The 21,146-nt window shown below is 36.4% G+C and overlaps 1 protein-coding gene across 2 annotated transcripts in view; it reads right to left on the bottom strand.

Moving 5' to 3' along the window:
- LOC122793404 (alcohol dehydrogenase class-3-like) overlaps positions 1-21,146 on the bottom strand; it is a 517,897-nt gene that overhangs the window by 358,826 nt on the left and 137,925 nt on the right. For both annotated transcript variants that reach the window (XM_044061379.1, XM_044061380.1), the window contains exon 2: positions 16,679-16,780. In XM_044061379.1, the coding sequence (XP_043917314.1) occupies positions 16,679-16,780 (102 nt within the window). The remainder of the gene's footprint in view (positions 1-16,678; positions 16,781-21,146) is intronic.

Here is a 21,146-nt window from a genome sequence, read left to right on the forward strand (position 1 = left end):
ATCCCCCACTGCACCCCCAGATAAAAAATCTAGAGAGTATACTCGAGAATGAAATAAGAAAGAAGTATGGGAAAGTACACTATACAAGGAACATAAGCCAGGCTGAAAGCAGCGTCCTTGATGAATTAAGAGGGGATTCAGGCCTAAGAATTATGAAACCGGACAAAGGTGGGGGAATAGTATTGATGAACAGCTTTGACTATGAGGGGAAAATGAATGAAATCTTAGGAGACCCTAACAAATACTCCACAGTTTCAAAAAATGAAATAAATATTAGTTACAGAGGGATAGATATGGCCTTAGAAAGTTTATTTTTAGATGGATTGTTAGATAGGAAGACATATGAATATTTAGAAGTGGACAAACCTAAAATTCCTACTATTTTTGGAATCCCCAACAGTACTCATTTTCTTGAATTTTCTTACAGAAAAAATTATGAGAAGTTGGAGTAATTGGATATAGAAATATACAAGGAAAACTCACATTTTAATTCCAGGGTGTATAGAAAGAGTATCTATTCTAACTCTTATTTGCACTTTGAAAGTGCTCACCCTTTGTACTCCAAGAAACATATAGTTAAAGGACAATATATTAGGGCCTGCAAGATGATGTCCAGAGACAAAAACTTTGAAATGGAAAAAAGGTTACTAAGGAAAATGTTTAGGACGAGGAAATACCCAGATGATTTGATAGACAAAATTGAGAAAGAAGTGACAGAAAGGAGACCAAATGACTTTAAGTCAATATTAGGATTACCAGTATTTGATACGGTAGGCCCAGTAAAAAAGGGAAATGACAATTTTGGCAGGGCACTCATCTTGGAGTATAATGCTTGTACAAAAATGGTAAGACAAACTATAGATAATGAATGGAATAAATTTTTAGCATTTACTGACTTAGAGAAACTAAAGAATGAAAAGCTAAGAGTAGTTTATAAGAATTCAAGTAACTTAAAACTTTTATTGGAAAATGGTACAAACCAAGAAGTTCAGAGACGGAGATAAAGGAAGGGAACGTTTAAATGTGGACATTGTCAACAGTGTGCATACATGAGCAATGCAGAAAGTGTGTATTTGGAAAGCAGGGGAATCACCCTGGAAGGCAAGGATTTTAATAATTGTGACTCCTTTGGGCTTGTATATTTAGCGAAATGCCAAACCTGTGAAGCATTCTATATAGGGAAGACAGAATGCAAGCTCAGGAGAAGGGTATACGAACATATGTATGATCTAGAAACAAACAGACTAATGCATTGTACAAACACAAACAAAGCTGTGAAAATGCATACTATACATTTTTTGTGATAGAAAGGGTGGAAAAGAGTAGCAGAGGGGGTTTATGTGAGGAATGTTTGGAGTACAGAGAATTATGGTGGCAGATAAGTTTGGAGGCCAATAAGCCACCGGGTCTCAATGTGCTGTGTTTCTGTGGAATAAAGTGAACTGAAGTGTGCTGAGCCATCTGTGGGTTTTTTTCACAATTTTCTAAGCTTGCCCTGCTCAGGGCTTTATTGTTTTGCCTGAAAAGCTGCTTCATTTTGTGGATTACAAGTTTTATTTGGAAGCTGCTGTGAATTTTGTTTTGTTTTTTCTTGGTTTCTGATATTCATGGAAGGTGAAACGAGCTGGAGCAGTGAAGGGCGGCATGAAAAGGAGGAAATGGGGCAGACCAGGAAGATGATTGGTCAACTTACACAACTGATAGATCTGTTAGTGTCCCACAGTCAATCGATGATGACAGTAGCATCACAGATGCAAGGGCAGCTGAACCAGGAAGCTGCTGCTTGCAATGGAGTGAGAGGGCGGCAGAAAGAAAACAATGTCAATGTCAATGTGATACAGAACGGACATGGTACGTGCAATATAAATGGAAATAAAAGCCCAGATGCAAGTTTTTCAAGCACACCGAGGCTGTTAAGGAACTTTAACTAGGCTTGTGAGTCCAATAACAACAAATCAACTGGTATAATGCCAGGACAAGGTTCAGAGGCTGTTCAGGGAAATACACCTAAACGGACAGACCTAAAGGAATGGTTACAGGTCAGTTTTTCAATGAATTTTCGTGAAAAAGTAGTTAAACCTGCACCAGTTACTGACTCTTACAAAACCAAACTTTATAGACTGCAAAAATTGTTATACAAATACAAAAGTTTGGATATTGAAAATAGTTATTTAAATGAATATATAAGTGAAGGAATAGTCCCAAAGGGGCTAAGGGTATTTAAATACCCTAACAATGTGATTGAGGGAAGTATATTTCACAAAGACCTTTTAGAAGTTTTTAACAGATGTGGGCTAGATATACTAAGATGTATGATTGAAGAAAATGTTAGGACTAAAGCTGAACTGTTTAAAGAGATTGATATTTTAAATGAATGCATTAAAATGACTTGATTTTTACAATTCCTGAAGAAAGAATGAAATATGAAAGTATTTTTATTGACACAAGCAATGATTGTGATAACTTAGTTAAGAGAAAAATAAAAAAGCTAGAAAGGGACCTTAATGAGTATAAAAATAAGGTAAGTTACCCTAACCTAAAGAAGAAGGGAAGGACATGGGGTAACAACAATATGGAAGGAACAACAGATGATGATAACCAGGATAATGCAGTAGTTAGTGAGCGGGTTATAGACTTAGATGATGTCTCCGAATACCCCCCTTGCATAGGTCCGACAGACTAAGGAATAGGGTGGGTTATGAACAACAATATAGGTACACAAATTTTCGGGGGGGGAGCAAGAAGGGGGAGGGGGAGGTACTAGGACAACTCAGTACCAACCTCCCCGACTTGGAAAACAATTCCATTCTGCAAGATGAAATGAACCCATATAGATATACTTTAGAAGATTTTAGTATATGCAATTTCAGTCATATTTCCTTAACCAAAGAACATTTTAGTCTCTTATCAAAGGGAACCAAGTTCATTCCTAGTAGAAGGGGAGATTTAACCAAAACAATTATGGATATTAAAAACTTTACTAGGAAAATTAACTTCCAGGTTATATTTGATCAGAATAAAAATTATGAACCAGGAGATCTGGTAAAAAGAAGTACATACAATCCCCCACTGCACCTCCCAGATAAAAAATCTAGAGAGTATACTCGAGAATGAAATAAGAAAGAAGTATGGGAAAGTACACTATACAAGGAACATAAGCCAGGCTGAAAGCAGCGTCCTTGATGAATTAAGAGGGGATTCAGGCCTAAGAATTATGAAACCAGACAAAGGTGGGGGAATAGTATTGATGAACAGCTTTGACTATGAGGGGAAAATGAATGAAATCTTAGGAGACCCTAACAAATACTCCACAGTTTCAAATCATGAAATAAATATTAGTTACAGAAGGATAGATATGGCCTTAGAAAGTTTATTTTAGATGGATTGTTAGATAGGAAGACATATGAATATTTAAAAGTGGACAAACCTAAAATTCCTACTATTTTTGGAATCCCCAAAATACATAAGAATGGAATGGATCCCCCTTTGAGGCCAATAGTTTTGGATGAGGGTTCCAAAACTTTACCGCTAGCCAAATTTGTGGATGTTAAGCTTAAGAAACTGTGGCTTAAGAGAACCAACATTTTGAGAGATTCTTGGGATCTTCTAAGGACATTGAATCATGATCTATACAATGAGAATTTATGTTTCCTAACAATTGACGTTGTAGATTTGTTCTCAAGCATTCCCCACAGTGATGGACTAAGATACCTGGAAGAACTAATTTTTGAAGATGAGACTTTAACCCACGATGAGTGTACTGTAGTGATGGAACTTATAGATTTGGTTCTAAAGTTCAACTTCATTTACTCCAAAGGTGAGTTTTTTCACCAGAAGAAAGGAGTAGTGATGGGTGCCGCCCACCTATGCCAATTTGGTCTTAGCCAAATGGGAAGAAAAGATGGTAACTGAATCAATATACAGTAACAACTGGCCACTTTATAGAAGATTCCTGGATGACATATGTATCCTATGGGAAGGGCCAAAAGAAGAGATAGAAAATTTTATTGAATATATTAACAACAGTACTAATTTTCTTGAATTTTCTTACAGAATAAATTCTGAGAAGTTGGAGTACTTGGATATAGAAATATACAAGGAAAACTCACATTTTCATTCCAGGGTGTATAGAAAGAGTATCTATTCTAACTCTTATTTGCAGTTTGAAAGTGCTCACCCTTTGTACTCCAAGAAAAATATAGTTAAAGGACAATATATTAGGGCCTGCAGAATGATGTCCAGAGACAAAGACTTTGAAATAGAAAAAAGGCTACTAAGGAAAATGTTTAGGACGAGGAAATACCCAGATGATTTGATAGACAGAATTGAGACAGAAGTGACAGAAAGGAGACCAAATGACTTTAAGCCAATATTAGGATTACCAGTATTTGATACGGTAGGCCCAGTAAAAAAGGCAAATGACAATTTTGGCAGTGCACTCATCTTGGAGTATAATGCTTGTACAAAAATGGTAAGACAAACTATAGATAACGAATGGAATAAATTTTTAGCATTTACTGACTTAGAGAAACTAAAGAATGAAAAGCTAAGAGTAGTTTATAAGAATTCAAGTAACTTAAAACTTTTATTGGAAAATGGTACAAACCAAGAAGTTCAGAGATGGAGAAAAAGGAAGGGAACATTTAAATGTGGACATTGTCAACAGTGTGCATACATGAGCAATGCAGAAAGTGTGTATTTGGAAAGCAGGGGAATCACCCTGGAAGGCAAGGATTTTAATAATTGTGACTCCTTTGGGCTTGTATATTTAGCAAAATGTCAAACCTGTGAAGCATTCTATATAGGGAAGACAGAACGCAAGCTCAGGAGAGGGGTATACAAACATATGTATGACCTAGAAACAGACTAATGCATTGTACAAACACAAACAAAGCTGTGAAAATGCATACTATACAGTTTTTGTGATATAAAGGGTGGAAAAGAGTGGCAGAGGGGGTTTATGGGAGGAATGTTTGGAGTACAGAGAATTATGGTGGCAGATAAGTTTGGAGGCCAATAAGCCACCAGGTCTCAATGTGCTGTGGAATAAAGTGAACTGAAGTGTGCTGAGCCATCTTTGGGTTTTTTCACAATTTTCTAAGCTTGCTCTGCTCAGGGCTTTATTGTTTTGCCTGAAAAGATGCTTCATTTTGTGGATTACAAATTTTATGGCATATACTGAAAATTTTTTGATTTAAATGGCAATATTTTATTTTGTATAATCAGCAAAGGTTAAACTGAGTGATTATTGTCAATTTAATACTATTTGTTCAGAATGTGATTGTTACATTCTGTGACATTCCTAGTTCAAGCTTCTATTCTTTCCCTTGTATAACTTTATCAGTTTGATGTCATGTATAAAACATTAGTTACCTTGGTGACAACTTAAGTATTGTGTATGGTCAAGATGGGTTACAAAACCACAATTCAAGTCAAAGCAATTATATGACTTGTTATGCACATTTACTTATATGAGAAAATCATCATGCTTACCCTTGATTTTCAATATAGTGTATGTCATTTATGACAAGTTAAAACAGTAGTGCTATTATACACAAGCCCATGTTATTAAACACAGTGTCTATTGTCAATTTAATTCTATTTGTTCAGAATATGATTGTTACATTCTGTGACATTTCAAGTTCAGACTTCTATTGTTTCTCTTGAACAACTTTGGCAGTTTGATGTCATGTATAAAACATTAGTTACATTGGTAACTGCTTAAGTATTATGTATGGTCAAGATGGGTTACAAAAACTACGATTCAAGTTAAAGCAATTACATGACTTGTTATGCATATTTACTTATATAAGAAAATCATCATGCTCCCCCTTGATGTTCAATGTAGTGTATGTCATTTATGACAAGTTAAGACAGTAGTGTTATTATACACAAGCCCATGTTATTAAATCCTGTCTTTAATATCTAAATTCAGCAGACTGCTTCATCTTATATGATAATTATGTATTTTATGTTTTGATTTACTAAAATCATACATTACATAACTACTGTGTGTGTGTGTTTTTTTTTTTTTTGCTGTTGCTTAGTTATTTGAGAGACCACAAGCTGTAATGCTTATTCTTATTATTAGCTCCTTACAAGCATGTTTATACAATCCATATACTTTAAATTATGAGACCCTTCTAGTTTCTTATTTGTTATATTTCCATCCTTACATACACACATATCAGTACTTCAAGCATGGGCAACAATGCCCATCCAGTTTTGCCAGAATACCATTCACTAGTTCATGTGGTGTGTTTCCAGGTTGTTCTTAAAATATCCAAACCAATATTTTTCCTGTTCCATTTTACCTGCCTGTTCCATGCAGCAGCCACTCTGCCAGTGAACCACTCAACACACCTTCCATTCCCACAGATATTTCCACAAAGGAAATCTGATGACTCTCTAGCACTTCCCAGCAACCCCAAACACCCCTAGAATTGGCTATCCCCATAGGCCCAACACATCCAAGCTAGCTCACCTCCCAGACCATTGCAAAGGGTACTGCACAAGATCAAGTGCTGTTAGTCTTTCACAATAACTCAGACTTCCACTCTTATGTAAGTCCTTAATGTGTTTGGACAAAACTACATTTTAAATATAAAATTGTGCTTATTTTTTATTTTTTTTTTATCAAAAATCAACTTAATGAGGTAAACGAACTGTTGGGAGACCATCAATATGTGTACATGTGGCTTAAAACAGCCCTTTTATTATATATTTTTTTAAAACCAAAAACTTCATTGCCGAGATCATCTCAGAGGCTCCGTAGAGCCATTAAGCATTATCGTCACTCTGTCTCCATTACCATAGCAACCTGGGAGTGTCTGTTTCTGTTAGGGTGTCTGACTGCATACCAGAGGCTTGCGATGCACCTGAAACAAAGCTTCACTTCACTGCAACTTAAAGCCTAAATTCCCTTTCAGCGAGGCAGCAGCCAGGAAAAGAATGGAGAGTAAACAGATCCAAAAAAAACCTCCCAACAAGCTGCCACACCAAGAGGTAGCACATTCTTGCAGCCTTCCCACCTCTCACTCAGCAAATGTATAAACAAACTATTCTCTGCCAAAATATCCCAAAATCACAGTTTTATCCACCCCCTTCCCCTGGATCAGGACTAAAACACCAAATGTCTCTTCCTAATACACAAGCATCAATAAACCTCTATCACAAGCCACAACCCACAGCTTCCCGGAGACGAAAATGGCAACATACAACAGCTGCCAGACACAGCTGCATCCACAAGCACCATGTCAGACTTAATCAAACAGCACTCAAAGCTATGATACCTGTCATAATTGATATTAACTATGTTTAGACAGAATAATAATGACATTTGTACTAGCTGCCAGACATGGTTGCATCCACGCACCCCATATCAGAATTGATCAAACAGCACTCAAAGCTATGATACCTGACATAACTGATATTAACTATGTTTAGACAGAATAATAACATTTGTACTAGCTGCCAGACACAGCTGCATCTACACACACCATATCAGGATTGATCAAACAGCACTCATAGCTGTGATACCTGCCATAATTGTTAATAGCTATATTTAGACAGAATAATGATGACATTTGTACTAAGAGCTTGCTACTATTATTTAACCAGGATATACATGACATTTCTAAATCATACTTTAACTGAAAAAGGCATTAGTCTCCATGACAGCATTTTTTTTCGAAACACTCTGCTGTTACTGCTATTATATATGATGCTAATTTGTTACATTTGAGTCTGAACTCTGATTAATGGCACCTTATTGAATTAGTTAATTAATTACTTAAATTATTATAAGTAAAAACAATGAAAAATGAACAAGATAAGTATTCACTGAGTTCAAGCAGGGGAATAGAAACTTCTATGGTTGTATTATATGTTGCTTTGTTTGGTTTATATATAATGTAAATAGTAACCCATCTTGACCTACCTTTGTTTGTGAAGAATTATTGGACTCTTTGAACATTCTGAATAAATCATTACTGTTTTTCAGTTGTTTAAGAAACCCTCATTTTTTAAATAAAAACAAACGACAAGTGATGTACCATATCAGTTGATACTTTGAGATATGTAGTTGTAGGAGTTATTTATTTATTTTTTTTTTGGGACAGTTATCTTGGAATCAGTTTCTTGTTTCTTCTTTCTAGCATCAGTCCAAGGATTTGTTTCTTGTATTCTTTTAAGAGTAGGGGCCATCCATTCCATTTCTTCTGGGATAGACACTATGTTGTTGCTTTTGATGAATATAGTAGCTACGTCTAAGTCATTAAAGGTTCTCATCTCATTGGCAAAAAGTATTTTATCTTGGCTGGAAAGGCCAGCTGTGCTTTAATGTTATGTTTCAAAAGTTTTTTTACTGGCCAGACTTTTTTCCTTTGTTCTAGTATTCTGGAAGAATAACCATTGTTAAACCTTATCAGGCTTTGATTGTATTTTAAGGGTGATTTTCTCCAAACAGATTTTAATATTAGTTCCTTGTCCAGAAATGAAAGAAATTTTATAACTATGGCTCTAGGTGGAGTATTTGTTGAGTTAGAAGCAGGTTTCCTCAGTGCTCTATGCGCTCTTTCAATTCCAAATGAAAGTCCCTCTTTCAAGTCTAAACATTCAGGAATCCAGGTGGTTAAGAATGAAATAATGTCTTCTCCTACAGTGTTTTCAAGCAGACCAAAGATCCTTATACTGTTTCTCCTTTCCCTGTTTTCTAAGTCATCTATTTTGTTAAGCAGACATGTATTCTGTTTAAGCAGAAATTCTTTATGGAATTCCTCCTCTTTCAGTCTCCCTTCAATGTCATTTAGAGAAGTCTCTATATTTGTTATTTTTATATGGTGTTGCTGTAATAGTTTCTTAAGAGTATCAGTCTGTTTTGAGAATTTAATTTGAGGTTTTCTAAGTCATTTTTAAAGCCATCCATCTTCAAAGATAGTTCCTGTAAGGTAAATGTCATCAACTGCAGTTCTTCTTTTAAAGCAGCAACTGTATGTGAATTCCTTGAGTTGTTCATATTCAGTGACTCAATATATTTCCAAGTTAGTAGACAGGAAAATGTTTGTATAACTCCACCAAAATTAATATTTATGTAGTTTAGTAGTTTATCTATAAATTTCTGACATTTTAAACTTGAAAATAATACATTTTTCCTAAATTATTATACTAGTTTATGGAGCTCTCAAAATTCACTGCTCTCAGTTGGCCATCTAGGTTCTGCCCCATACTGGAATATTTTGACTAGTCCAGTCACCTCATGAGTGGTCTTACCATTCTCCTCTGTATAGCCTCCTTGTCTTGTTTTCATTTTCTTAACTTCCCTGAACAGATCGTTTAATATCTCCTCCTACTCAATACTGCTGTCCTTTACATTGCATTTGAAAGGCTTAACCATATTCGCTCTTGCTTCTTTCAAGTCAGGATCTCCTTTAGACTTTTCAAGATTCAATTTTTTTTCCCCTTTTTTTCTTCACTGAGACAGGTCTTCAGTCTTAAATCTTCTCTTTCTGGTTACTTCCTCCTATTATTTAGGAAATATCAGATGTAGACTAATATAATAGATCATTTATTTAAAATATCGGTTGGTGGAGCAGTGAAGTCTCTGACTCTCTAAGAATGGAGTATACCAGGTGTCCTCCCTAAACCTGAGTTTGTAAATTGTCTTATAATTGAGGAGTTTTATTGCACTAGTTTTATTTATTTAATTATTTATCACTTTTGTACATTAGTTGAGATGTTTACACAACAGAAAGCATAACATTTTGTTGTATTTGATATATCTGGTACTCAGCACACTACTTTAGTCACTCATTATTATGTTTTACATGCTATGCAAGATATAGACAAGAGAATGATCAAACATAAAACACTATAATGGTAGTTCATGATCCCTCAAGCCATTAAACTTATGAATCTGTAGTCATTCATTTCTCATGGAATATGCATGCTAAATTCTAAAAGCACATATTTCTACAAACTATACTACATATCCAGATTTGTAATGCCAGTATTATGCAATATGCAAAACAAAGATGATTTTATACTAGCATAACACTTAATTAGCAGAACATCAGTTTGCATCACTTCTCAAAATAGAAGTTGAAAGTATCACTATATAAACTCACGGGGACTCACTTCTTACAATAGCTAAAGATTCTACACTGCATGTCACAAACTTAAACAGTTTGTAACTTATTCACAACAACACAAACAGATTATTTTTAATTTGTATAGAAAACAGTGATGTACAGTAGAATACTATATTCCTAAGACTCTCCCCCACACCAAAAAAGGATACCATATGTAAAAGACACCAGCTTCCCATAAAGATGCAAAGTACTGAAAGTGTTGAACACCTACAACATAAAAAATAAGCCATTTTCAGCATCTGTGGGCAAAATGGTAGGAAAACTACAAAAGTGTTTGACTGTTTCTTAAAAATGGATTCATCCAGCTTTGTGACTTAGAGGGATGATGCCCTGACTGTGAATCAGATGACACAAGATCGATTAGCGGGCTGACTTTGGAGGAACTGGGGAGGAAGAAGGAGCTGTATTTTGTCACACACCTATTCTAGGAGGGAGGGGTGGGGTTTCTATCTACAATATGGCATTTTCCTGGTGACTGGGCATGCTGTACTCATAAGGCAAGTTACTTTTAAAATTTGCCATAAGAAGGAAGGACCGGAGCTAAAATATGCTAATGTGATGATGCATGTGGTGTCAGTAGCTTCATTCTGTTAGTGCTTTACAAAAAGTGCTGTGTACAGAACAGTGTATGTGATGCTAAAAGAATCTCTTCTCTGTATTTCTGTATCCCCCTTCTCAACCCCATTAATTTAAGTTAGGACTGACTAAAGAGAAGGAGCAGAGTAGAATATGCTCTGCTGAAAGGTAAGGGGGTGACACAGTCATTGCCAAGATGAAAGAATGTAAACAGATTTGTGAGTGACTATAATGTCTTTAAAAAGATGGCATAAGGAAAACATCTAAAAAACTATTATTGCTGAACTTGATACAAAAATGGATGTTAATCCTGTTGTATGAGAGCTAGGTAGTTATTATTTGAGTGAGGTGTAGAATGGGAGAACAGATATTCTGTTACTAACGTCAGGTAGCAGGCCTTTAGGAATACAGAGTGATCCTGCACACCCCTTGAAGACTCTGTAGTTTCCAATGGCAACAGCAGCAGCACCAATATTTATTTATTTGTCTTTGTTTACCTGGAAAGTCTGATTGGGTAATAACCAGTTTTGGTGGAGGCCCTGGGAGAAAAATTCCATTTGTTTAAATTGGATAATGCTCCTGCTGACACAGAGACAGGGTGGCTGTGCTACTAATGAATGTGCACTGACTTTTATCCCTTAGGTGGAGGGCAAGTTGAGAAAAAAACTTAATTTCATGGCATTTTAAAAGGGGGACGGTTCATTAATTTACTACAGCCTAGTGATGCCAACAGGTACATCTGTAGTTATATCTTACTGACACCTATAGGCATCTAATATTACCTGGTCACATCTGAGTTAATAATTGCAAAACCATGCTACATACAAGTTATTGAAAAATGTCATCTTAAAACTTAGATGATGGGCAATACAATTGTGCTGCTATTTCACCTCTGTCTAGTGCTGCTAAAGTTATATTAGCTGATGTCCATATGGTATTTACATTGTCATAATTTTCATAGTTTTCTAAATATCTCAGCAACCAAGAAACTCAGATTTTAATGCATAGCTTCATATGAAAGCTCCGAGATGGATGAAAATAATACTTCTGACTGTTTGTGTATAGTTTGCATGGCTGCTAAGATACTAAGTTGTTTACAATATATTACAAAATTAATATTATTGTGTTTATTATGACTTATACAGTCCAGTTTAAGACCTAGAATGCAATAAATGCTGCCATTGTAAAGATTTGTTTGTGCTGAACAGTTGGCCAATTACATTTCTTTGCTAACCCTTACAGCTACAGAGATATGAACATTTGTTTGAATTGTGAGGCTTGAACATTTTCTTGTCAGAAGCTCAGGATGCAATCATTGGGAGTTAAGAATACAAACCTCCAGTATTCACTTGGAGTGAATGAGTTAAGACAGATTCCTAGTGAAGGCTAGAGTGCATTAACTGCTTAAAACAGATCTCCTGTGAACTTTAGGATGACGTTTGCCATCCCTAACTCATAGCTGGAATGCAGTCAGCATATCCAAGAGGGAGTCAGCATACATAGTCTCACTGATAGAATTATATAAAGTAAACTGGTTTCCCTCATAGGTAATAACATGTATTTGATAGAAAAAAATATATAATTTGGTAGAACTGTTTTTCTTTCACAGTAAGAGAAGTTTGATAATCATAACAGTGTGATATGTTTAGAAACAGCATGTGACAGAACATCTGCAAGTGCAGAAAAGAAATATGTATTGGCTTAACAGAATGTGTTTGTATGGAACAAAATGTATTATACTTCTGAATGTTTTTGTAACAAATTGTATCAAGAATAGAGGCTTATTAAAATATCACAAACATATGAATGTACAAGATATTCAAGAGAATGAATTTTCTAAAGTGCAATAGCTAACATAGCAAAAAAAGTTACAGACTATCCTATCACTGAAAGAACATTTCTGAAAGAACATTTTGGCCTTTTAAGAACTGGTTTTCTCTGGATGAGCATGGCTAACAAACCAGAAAAAGTTACACACTATCTTGTCAATGAAAGAACATTTTTGAAAGAACATTTCAGCATGCTGAGAACTCTCTGGATTGAGATAAAGATGCAAAGAAGGTTTCAATACAGAAAAATAATTTTTTCATCAAGGACAAAGGTTTGAAACTATAAAAGTGGTTATAAAAGACTTTTTGGTGGATGTTTTGTAATATGAGTCAGCGGAGGAAGTGCTGTGTATCTGACAGTTATATCTGTGTTACAAAGAAAATGTAATAAATCTCACAGTAGTGCTTGGTCGACTTGTTTCAATAAATCTCTCATTATACAAATATAAAGTTGTAAAGTTTGTGTACATACTGCTGATAATTCAATTTAACCTCTACATGTTTAAGGGAAGGGCAGAAAGTGTTAGAAGCTTTATACATTTTACTGCCCTGGTATGTCATGGGGCTGCATGTGTAATGAAGCACAACTTCCAGTCATCAGTCAGCTTTTCCAGCATGTGATAGCAACAAAAAATAAAAAATAAATGATAAATCCAAATACAACGACCAAAGGAAAGATCCAACACTAATTTATTAGCAGTATCCCTAGCGCCTCGGCTCACGCCTTCAAGGAGAATTACTTCAAAACCATTTCTTAGATATTTATATCATTTTAAAACAATCAATTAAATAATTAAACAATTAATCAATAATTCATAAAAAAACTTTCCAATTACAATCCACATTTATACCACTAGGTGTCATTGTTCCGTATTTCAGTATAAAAACAGTCTCTTTATATAAAAGTTTTTGTTTAATCACTTCATCATTATTATCTACTACTATATGTTCTAAAATAGTTGCAATTTCATAAAAATGCACACTAATCCTGTAAAGCAGGACTATAAACTGAAGAAACAACAAGAGAAGAAGCTAATTTTATCCACAGCCACTCCACCCCCCCATTTAATGACTCCAGTCTTCAATAATTTGGCAGAAAACCACAGATTGTATGAGATACAAACCAAACACATAAGGCCAAGTTAGAAGCATTCTGTGAACTTAGGTACAGTTTTGTCTCAATTTCTCACAATCAACAACCAGAGAGAAAGTATTCCAACTTACTTCAGACAAGTGCTGACTAGCCCTGTAAAGACAGACTGTAACCTGCAGCCAAGATGAACATCACTGGCACATGCTCCACATGTGCAAATGGCAGGCACTGTGATCATAAACAGGTAAATACTCATGGTATCTGTGATTTAACATTTTTTAAGCTAGAAACAGGCCCTTAGTCATCATTTGTTATGTTCAGCATACAAGCAAACTACAATGAACCACAAGTGCCAGTGATAATAAAACTTGTTAAAATATTTTTTTCTCAGTTGGCCATATCTGCCCAACTCTGGAGCTGTAGTCCCTGGTTGACCTCTCAAATCACCTCCATTGTAACCTGCCACTGACTCTGACTCTGAACCTAAAGGAGACAGAACTGTTATGTTTTCTTTAAACTACTTGGTTATTTTCTTTCTAAAAATGTGTGCCTTGTAAAGTGTCTCAGAAAAGCATTTCCTTCATCTTATAAAAAGGTCATCATTGCTTTACAGCCGTCAGCCTGCTCAGTTTTCTGGCTAAAGCAAACTAAACATGTTTTAAAGGGTAGTGAATGCATGAAATAAATATTCTTTGAGATAATAATCCCCCAGAATAGTGCAACAAACACCACTTAGCCTACACAAACATGCAAAGTCGCAGATAACAGTAGGTAATGGGAAAATTATTTCTTAAAAGGGAAAGTATACAATAATAAAACTTGATTCATTACATGCCACTGGTAATAGTAAAATAGTATATATCTACAGTTTCAAAATTCTGCTTTTCTATTCTGTACATGTCCACAGTTTTAACTAACTTATCTGACTCTAAAGCCTGCATTTTTTTAGCAATGAATGTCTGTATTCTTTAGAGAACATCAAGATGTGTATTATAAGCCTAGTTCACAGCATGGACATGTTTCTTTTCCAAATAACATAAATCCTTTTTGTCAGTTGTAATGTCTGAAGTAATTGTCCTAGAGAAAATCCAACCTGTCACTTCTATTTTTTATATTTCAATATAGGTGTAACAGTGTCTTGTGGTTGCAGCACAGGTTTTTAATGACTGTGCTCCCTTTCAACAATACAGTATCAGTTACACTTAACTTGACGATAATGACAACACTGAAACTTTAAAGTTTACAGGTGAATTTATTACATGTTTAAGTCTTAGTTTGTGTAGATGACTCTTGACATTGTTTACATTCATCACTTAAAATACAGAAAATCTAGTTCATAAATCAAATTTATTCATTCCACAGTGTAAGCTCTGGTCATTATGCCAGTATAAAATAATGGATCTACTATAGATGATCTAAATTCCAGAATTCCGATATGCCCAAGACCATATGATTGACTTTTGGAATTTTGAACATTGTTAAAAAAAAAAAAAAAAAACTTACCTACTCGCTTGCCTCCCTGCAACCCCACCCCTTGCAATTTAAATTTACCAACTCTGAGATCACAGTACAGCATGGAAGATGAAAAATCTTCCCCTTCTGCATTAAATGCAGATGCCCGTTCTGCATGTTTGAAATTCCAAAAGTTGATCATATGGTCTCGGGCATTTCGGAATCTGCTTTTTTGGAATTTTGATCATGTGTAGGGGACCCAAAATAACATCTTGCAAACTGATAACTGTCATGTTGTGTAACTATATTCTCTTTGTATAGTTTCTGTATGATGTCGAACAGGTGGTCCCTGAGGCACCAGATTCTTTTGCAACCACTGTGACCTTTGACACATTTCAGTAGTGTTGCAGAATAGTGGTCACACTCCAAAACAATGATTTAATGGTATCAACAGCATGCATTTCTTAAGTCAAAATTCACAGTGGCATTTGAAAAGAACAAGATGAAATACTTTAGCACAGAAATGGCCTTTCCAAAGTTTGCCCATATTTTCAGGTTCAAGCTTTTCCAAATCATATTCTCAGTTTTTAAATGCAAATCATGTTATTTTAAATTTGAACAACGACAAAAAATCCTCACATTACTAATTCAAATTCTTGACAATCTTTACTTCTCCATTTTTCAGGTAATGCCTCATAATATAATGATGTTTTGGTGGGATAAATATGGTGACCCAGTATACACACTTTACTTTATTCTGGGATGTTTGAACTGCGGTGGTGGTGCTGCGGTAGCATTGTCGCCTCACAGTAAGACGTTGTCCTGTTCAATTCTCAGCTAAAGCTTCTTCTGTGTGGAGACATGCGTGAATGGGCGTACCTTCGTTGAAGGTTGTGCGTCAGAGCTGGCAACTCGACACATAAAAATCTACTGCCAATCATTAGCGGACCGGAGTTCTGCTGTGGCGACCCCTAACCGGGAAAAGCCGAAAGACACAACAACAGCATTCTGGGATTTTTGAAAGTGTTATAATTCATGTTTACTAACTCACAGAAGAATGCAGTAAATATTTTGTAATATAAATAGCTATCAGACAATTTAAAAAAAGACCCTCTTTCGAGCCTAATCAAGTGTGAACTCTTCTGATGACTAATTATTTTCACATTAAATATACTGTGTGTATTTTTGTCACAACACCTTTTGATGTTGCATGTCTTGAGAATATTTTAGCCACTCTGCATAACTTTTTGCACATTTACACTACACCAGGCCGAAGCCCATACTAAAGCATGTGTCAGCTGCAACAAAGAGGGCATGGTTATCAAGGCAGAAAATGTTGCTTTAATACAGAGGATCGCAGCATATCACAACTTTCTATGAAAGAAACTAGTCATTTAGATAAAAGAACAAAACAAGATAAGAGACAGTTGTATAAAACTAGGCTTCAAACAGAGACATTCTCAGTAATGTAATGAACTAGGGGTGCAGTTCATTTCTTTACATCCTCATGTTGAAATATTGCAATGTACGCATTGCTCAGGTTTTATTATAAAACAGAAATATGTTGATATTCTTATTACCTTAATACGGACTTCATGAGCCTTGGGTGGAGCAACTTCAATTTCCTCAATAGACAGGGGTTTGCCTGCTTCCCATGCGACAGCTGCCCTGCATGTTATAACCTGCAGAAAATCAGATATTTGCTATAAGTAAATCAGATATATTAGAATGCTATCATAGGTTCATAAATTGCTACTAGGCTAGCTGCCCTTATAGGCCATTTTAAGCCTAGCCAATTACCCCATGTGAGAATCAAACCCTGCACCTTGTGTCTGGTAAGGTAAACACCTTAACCATTATGCCAACCTCACTATGTACTGGGGATGCTATATATGGTATTGCATTAAAGATGTTTATAAATACTGACATAAAATTATCATAGTAATCTAAACTGTTGCGAGTAACTCCAAGCCTAGCACTTCAGACATGTTAATTTGTTTTCCAAGTATTCATTTAATAGATTTCCAAAACTGAAAATGTTCATGACCTAATCATAATCATACTGTTTCGTTAGTTACTGATAATTTCCAAAGTGCATGAACAGCTTTTAATTGTGCTGTTTTATAGCTGTAATCTTTATTAATTTTAAAATTATAAATCATGAAACAGCAAACAGGAGGTGAAGTATTGGTACAGGAAGTAGGATAGAAAGCGTTTGTAATTGCGACTTTCAAAAATTGTTGCATCAAGGCAGAAGTGCAAACACTAGTAAAATCAAAAACAATAACATGCATTATTTATTTTCTATTTACACCAAGTAGCCCATATGTCTGCAATTGCAAATAATTTAGAATAATAGCAAACATTTCAGTACAAGTGTTCCAGAATAAACTTCACAATACTTTGATCAATAAATAGAGGCATTGGAAAGAAATGGACTACTAATTAATTGCTAAGTATATATATATATATATCTGAACTACTTATCTATGACCAGTTCTATTAGTAAAGTCTAGTTTACAGACATTATTCCTAATGTTTAGTCTTCCTGCTTATGCTTAATGCATGCAAGACCCCAGGCCTGGGAGCTAAACAACCTAGGTTCACTGACTTGTGCTACATATCTCTGTGCCAGGTATGGAGCTGACTATACTTCTAGAAGTTGTACATTTTGGGGTGAGATCTGTGAAAATTTTACTGAGTGAAACCTTTGAAAAGATTCACCCACATTTATCCCAAAATAGAGAGTAGGTGAGTGTGTGTGTGTGTGTGTGTGTGTGTGTGTGTGTGTGTGTGTGTGTGTGTGTGTGTGTGTGTGTGTGTGTGTGTGCGTGTGTGTGTTTGTATGCGTGTGTGTGTGTATTTGATGGGTTCAGGAGTAGAATAATTATATTTTCTTTAATGATCCCATCATTTTAAGTTTTAGACCAATGTGCCGTAGCTGTAACATTGACACCACAAGAAGCTGCAGTACAGCCCTGAGTGAGTCTTTGAACTTTAAAATACAAAGGTCTCATAATTCCTGTAGTCCATGTCTCACTGCATTGTTGCTGTTTAGGTCACACATTTACTGCACTGTGGAGTCAGAGAAGAGAGAAAAGGTGAGTATTACTTTTGTTTTCTGTCTTCTTCCTCTTTTCTAAGTTTATACAACCTCAGATTATTGAAATCAGAGATTGAGGTTGTTGGGTCTTGCCCCCATATTGGAGAATGTAGGGGATCGTTCCCTGCAAAATAGCCAGAGATGTAAATAAAACAAAGCAAAGTGGGTGGCTGTCCTAGGTGCAAGGTATTATGGGGCAAGATCAGCAATGCAGTTATTGCAGTAGTGCAGTGCCAGCATTTATAAAGGAACGTCAATGCTAAAGCATTTCATGTGTGAGGTCTTAACTGTGGCAAGCTACTTGTTACATTTGTTGCAAGTGGTTTGCTACAATTTGAAATCAGCAGACGTTTTTTTGTTCCTCAACTTAGCGTTGAAGGAGCTCAAAAATGGAGATCTGCAGAAGGTGCCAGATAATATAGCTATGGCTTTAAAACATAATTTATTTTATGCATTTTGTGACACAAAGAGTATCTCTGTTTTGAAACTGTGAACTCTAGAAAATGTAGATGTTTTAGTTTAGATTAATTGCATGTCAACTAAACAACACCCAAATGATCACAGCAAATCCCCCTGTATACCTGTTTGCTGCTAATCATTCAGTGTCACGGGATAATAGAGTGGCTATTTTTTTTTTTTTAGATGGTGACACATTTAATTTGGAAAGATAAACACTGTTTATCCACTTTTTGTTAGAGCAGTGATGATTTTGAAATGTATGCTGTTAAGAGAGAACTGAAGCCTGGGGTAGTTAGCATTATTGCACTGTAGGTCTGCCTTCTGTGCAAATTTGAAAACAAACAAATAAAATGCAGTTTTTTAGTTTCTTCTGGATGATAATAGATTCACAGGTTCATGGTTGTGTTTTAGCTAATGGCCCTGGAGCCTTTACAAGCCTAGCCCATAGGATTACTCTGGCATCGTGACACCCAACCTTAGTTCCCAGTGCCTCTGTTGAGTAGAGCCACTGGAGTGATCACCAGGGTGAAGTTTCTAATTTCCACCCACTCATCAAGATTTCTCTTGAAGAGGGCTAGTGAGGTGCTCTGTTTGACATGTATGGGAAGTCTATTCCATAGCATGGGCAGTCTCTGGGTTATGAACCTGTCCCTCCAGCTTATTCTGTTGATTGTGGTAATGAGGTTGAGGTCTCTGGAGCATGTGGTATGGAGGGATTGGGATTTCTTTAGATGTGTCATTTCTAATAGAGCTGGGTCAGACATGGCTTTGTAAGTCAAGCAGAGATCACCTCTAAGTAGACGATATGAGACAGAGAATAGTATTTTGTGTCTGTTCATATAGGACAAGTGTTTAAGGCCTATGATCCTCTTTGTGAGGTACTTTTGTGGCCTCTCCAGTTTTGCAGGTGTCTAGTGGGGTACATGCCAAATGGGTCATTGTACTCAATGAGTGGCCTAATGAGGGAAGAGTTAGAGGGAGACAATGGCCTCTTTCTTCCTGGATGCAAAACCCTTAGTAATGAGATGTGCCACATAGAAGGACTTTCTGACAACAGTGGCAATGTGGTGGTCAAAAGAGAGATTGCTGTCAACCTGTGTTCCCAGATCTCTTATAATGCCTTCTGTATTCAGTGGACTACCATTGATGTGGTAATTCATGGGAACCGGGTTTTTTCCAAAGGGGATGACGACACATTTTTTGGTATTGAGCTTAAGGCCATGGTTCTGACACCAGTCGCTGGTCTTAGTGAGGCCTTTCTGTAGGATGTCAGCATCACTTGGGGAGTCAATTATAGCTCCCAACTTGCAATCATCTGTGAACTTTGTCAGCCAGAGTCCATTCGTATTGGCCTGGATTTCAGAGAAGTAGATACCAAACAGGAGAGGCCCCAGGACCGAACCCTGTGGGGCTCCACTCGTGACTTGTTAGCTCGCACTGTGGGTTCGATCTGTGAGCCACTTACAAACTGCCTAGTGATATAGGGATTGATGCCTAGCTTAGTGAGTTTTTCTATAATTACTGAGTGAGGAATGGTATCAAAGTTTTTGGCCAGATCAGTGTAGACTGTATGAACCACCTTGCCTTCATCCATAGCTCTGGTGTCTGACTCAAAGATGTTGACCAGGTTGAGCAGGCATGATCTACCCTTCACAAAACCAAACTGTGTGGGATCCAGAGTTTGGAGATTCCCTATACCCTTGTTTATTAGGTCCATGATGATGATGTGTTCCATAGCTTTGCATATCAGACTCATCAGGCTTATAGGGCGATAGTTCCCATGGTCTGTAGTTACTCCTCCTTTGTGGAGATGGATGACTGTAGCTGTATCCCTTTCAGTAGGGACAAAGACTGAGGTGAGGCTGTGATTGAACAGGGCACACAGGTGAGATGCCAGTTCACTCTTTAGTTAATGTAGAACACAGCCAGGAATATTGTCAGGTCCCATAGAAGCTGTATTCTTGGCCTTGGAAAGTGCTGTTTTAACCTGTGCTGCAGTAATACTAGGTGCCTGGCAATCTACTGGTAATGTGATTGGTCCTTTGGTGGGGGAAAGAGTGGTAGAGCTGGCACTGAATTTGCCGGCCAGTATATTGGCAATATCTGTTGGCTTGATATAGGAGGTACCATTATGCAGCAGCTCAGAGCAAATCTGGGTATTGCCATGGAGATTCTTTACATAACTATAGAAGGCCTTGTGGTTGTTTTTACTATCTGCAACAATTCTGTTTTCATAGCTAGCTTTAGAGGATTTGATGAGGGATCTCAACTTTTTGTTGAGGTTGATAAGTGAGTTTTTCCAGTCTTAGGACTTCACCTTATTCTGCATCAGTTTCCTCCTTCTGTTGCAGAGTTTGTTTATGGCAGGGTACTACCAGATCGGCTTCCTTTTTTTTTGGAGTCGAGCGTCTTGGTTCTGTTGGGTATGGTGAGATCCATGCATTTGTGTACGTGTTTGTACAGTGCATTGGTGTATGATTCGATGG

Source organism: Protopterus annectens, chromosome 2.part0, assembly GCF_019279795.1.
Source record: "Protopterus annectens isolate FY-2018-M chromosome 2.part0, PAN1.0, whole genome shotgun sequence".
Lineage (NCBI taxonomy): Eukaryota > Metazoa > Chordata > Ceratodontiformes > Protopteridae > Protopterus > Protopterus annectens.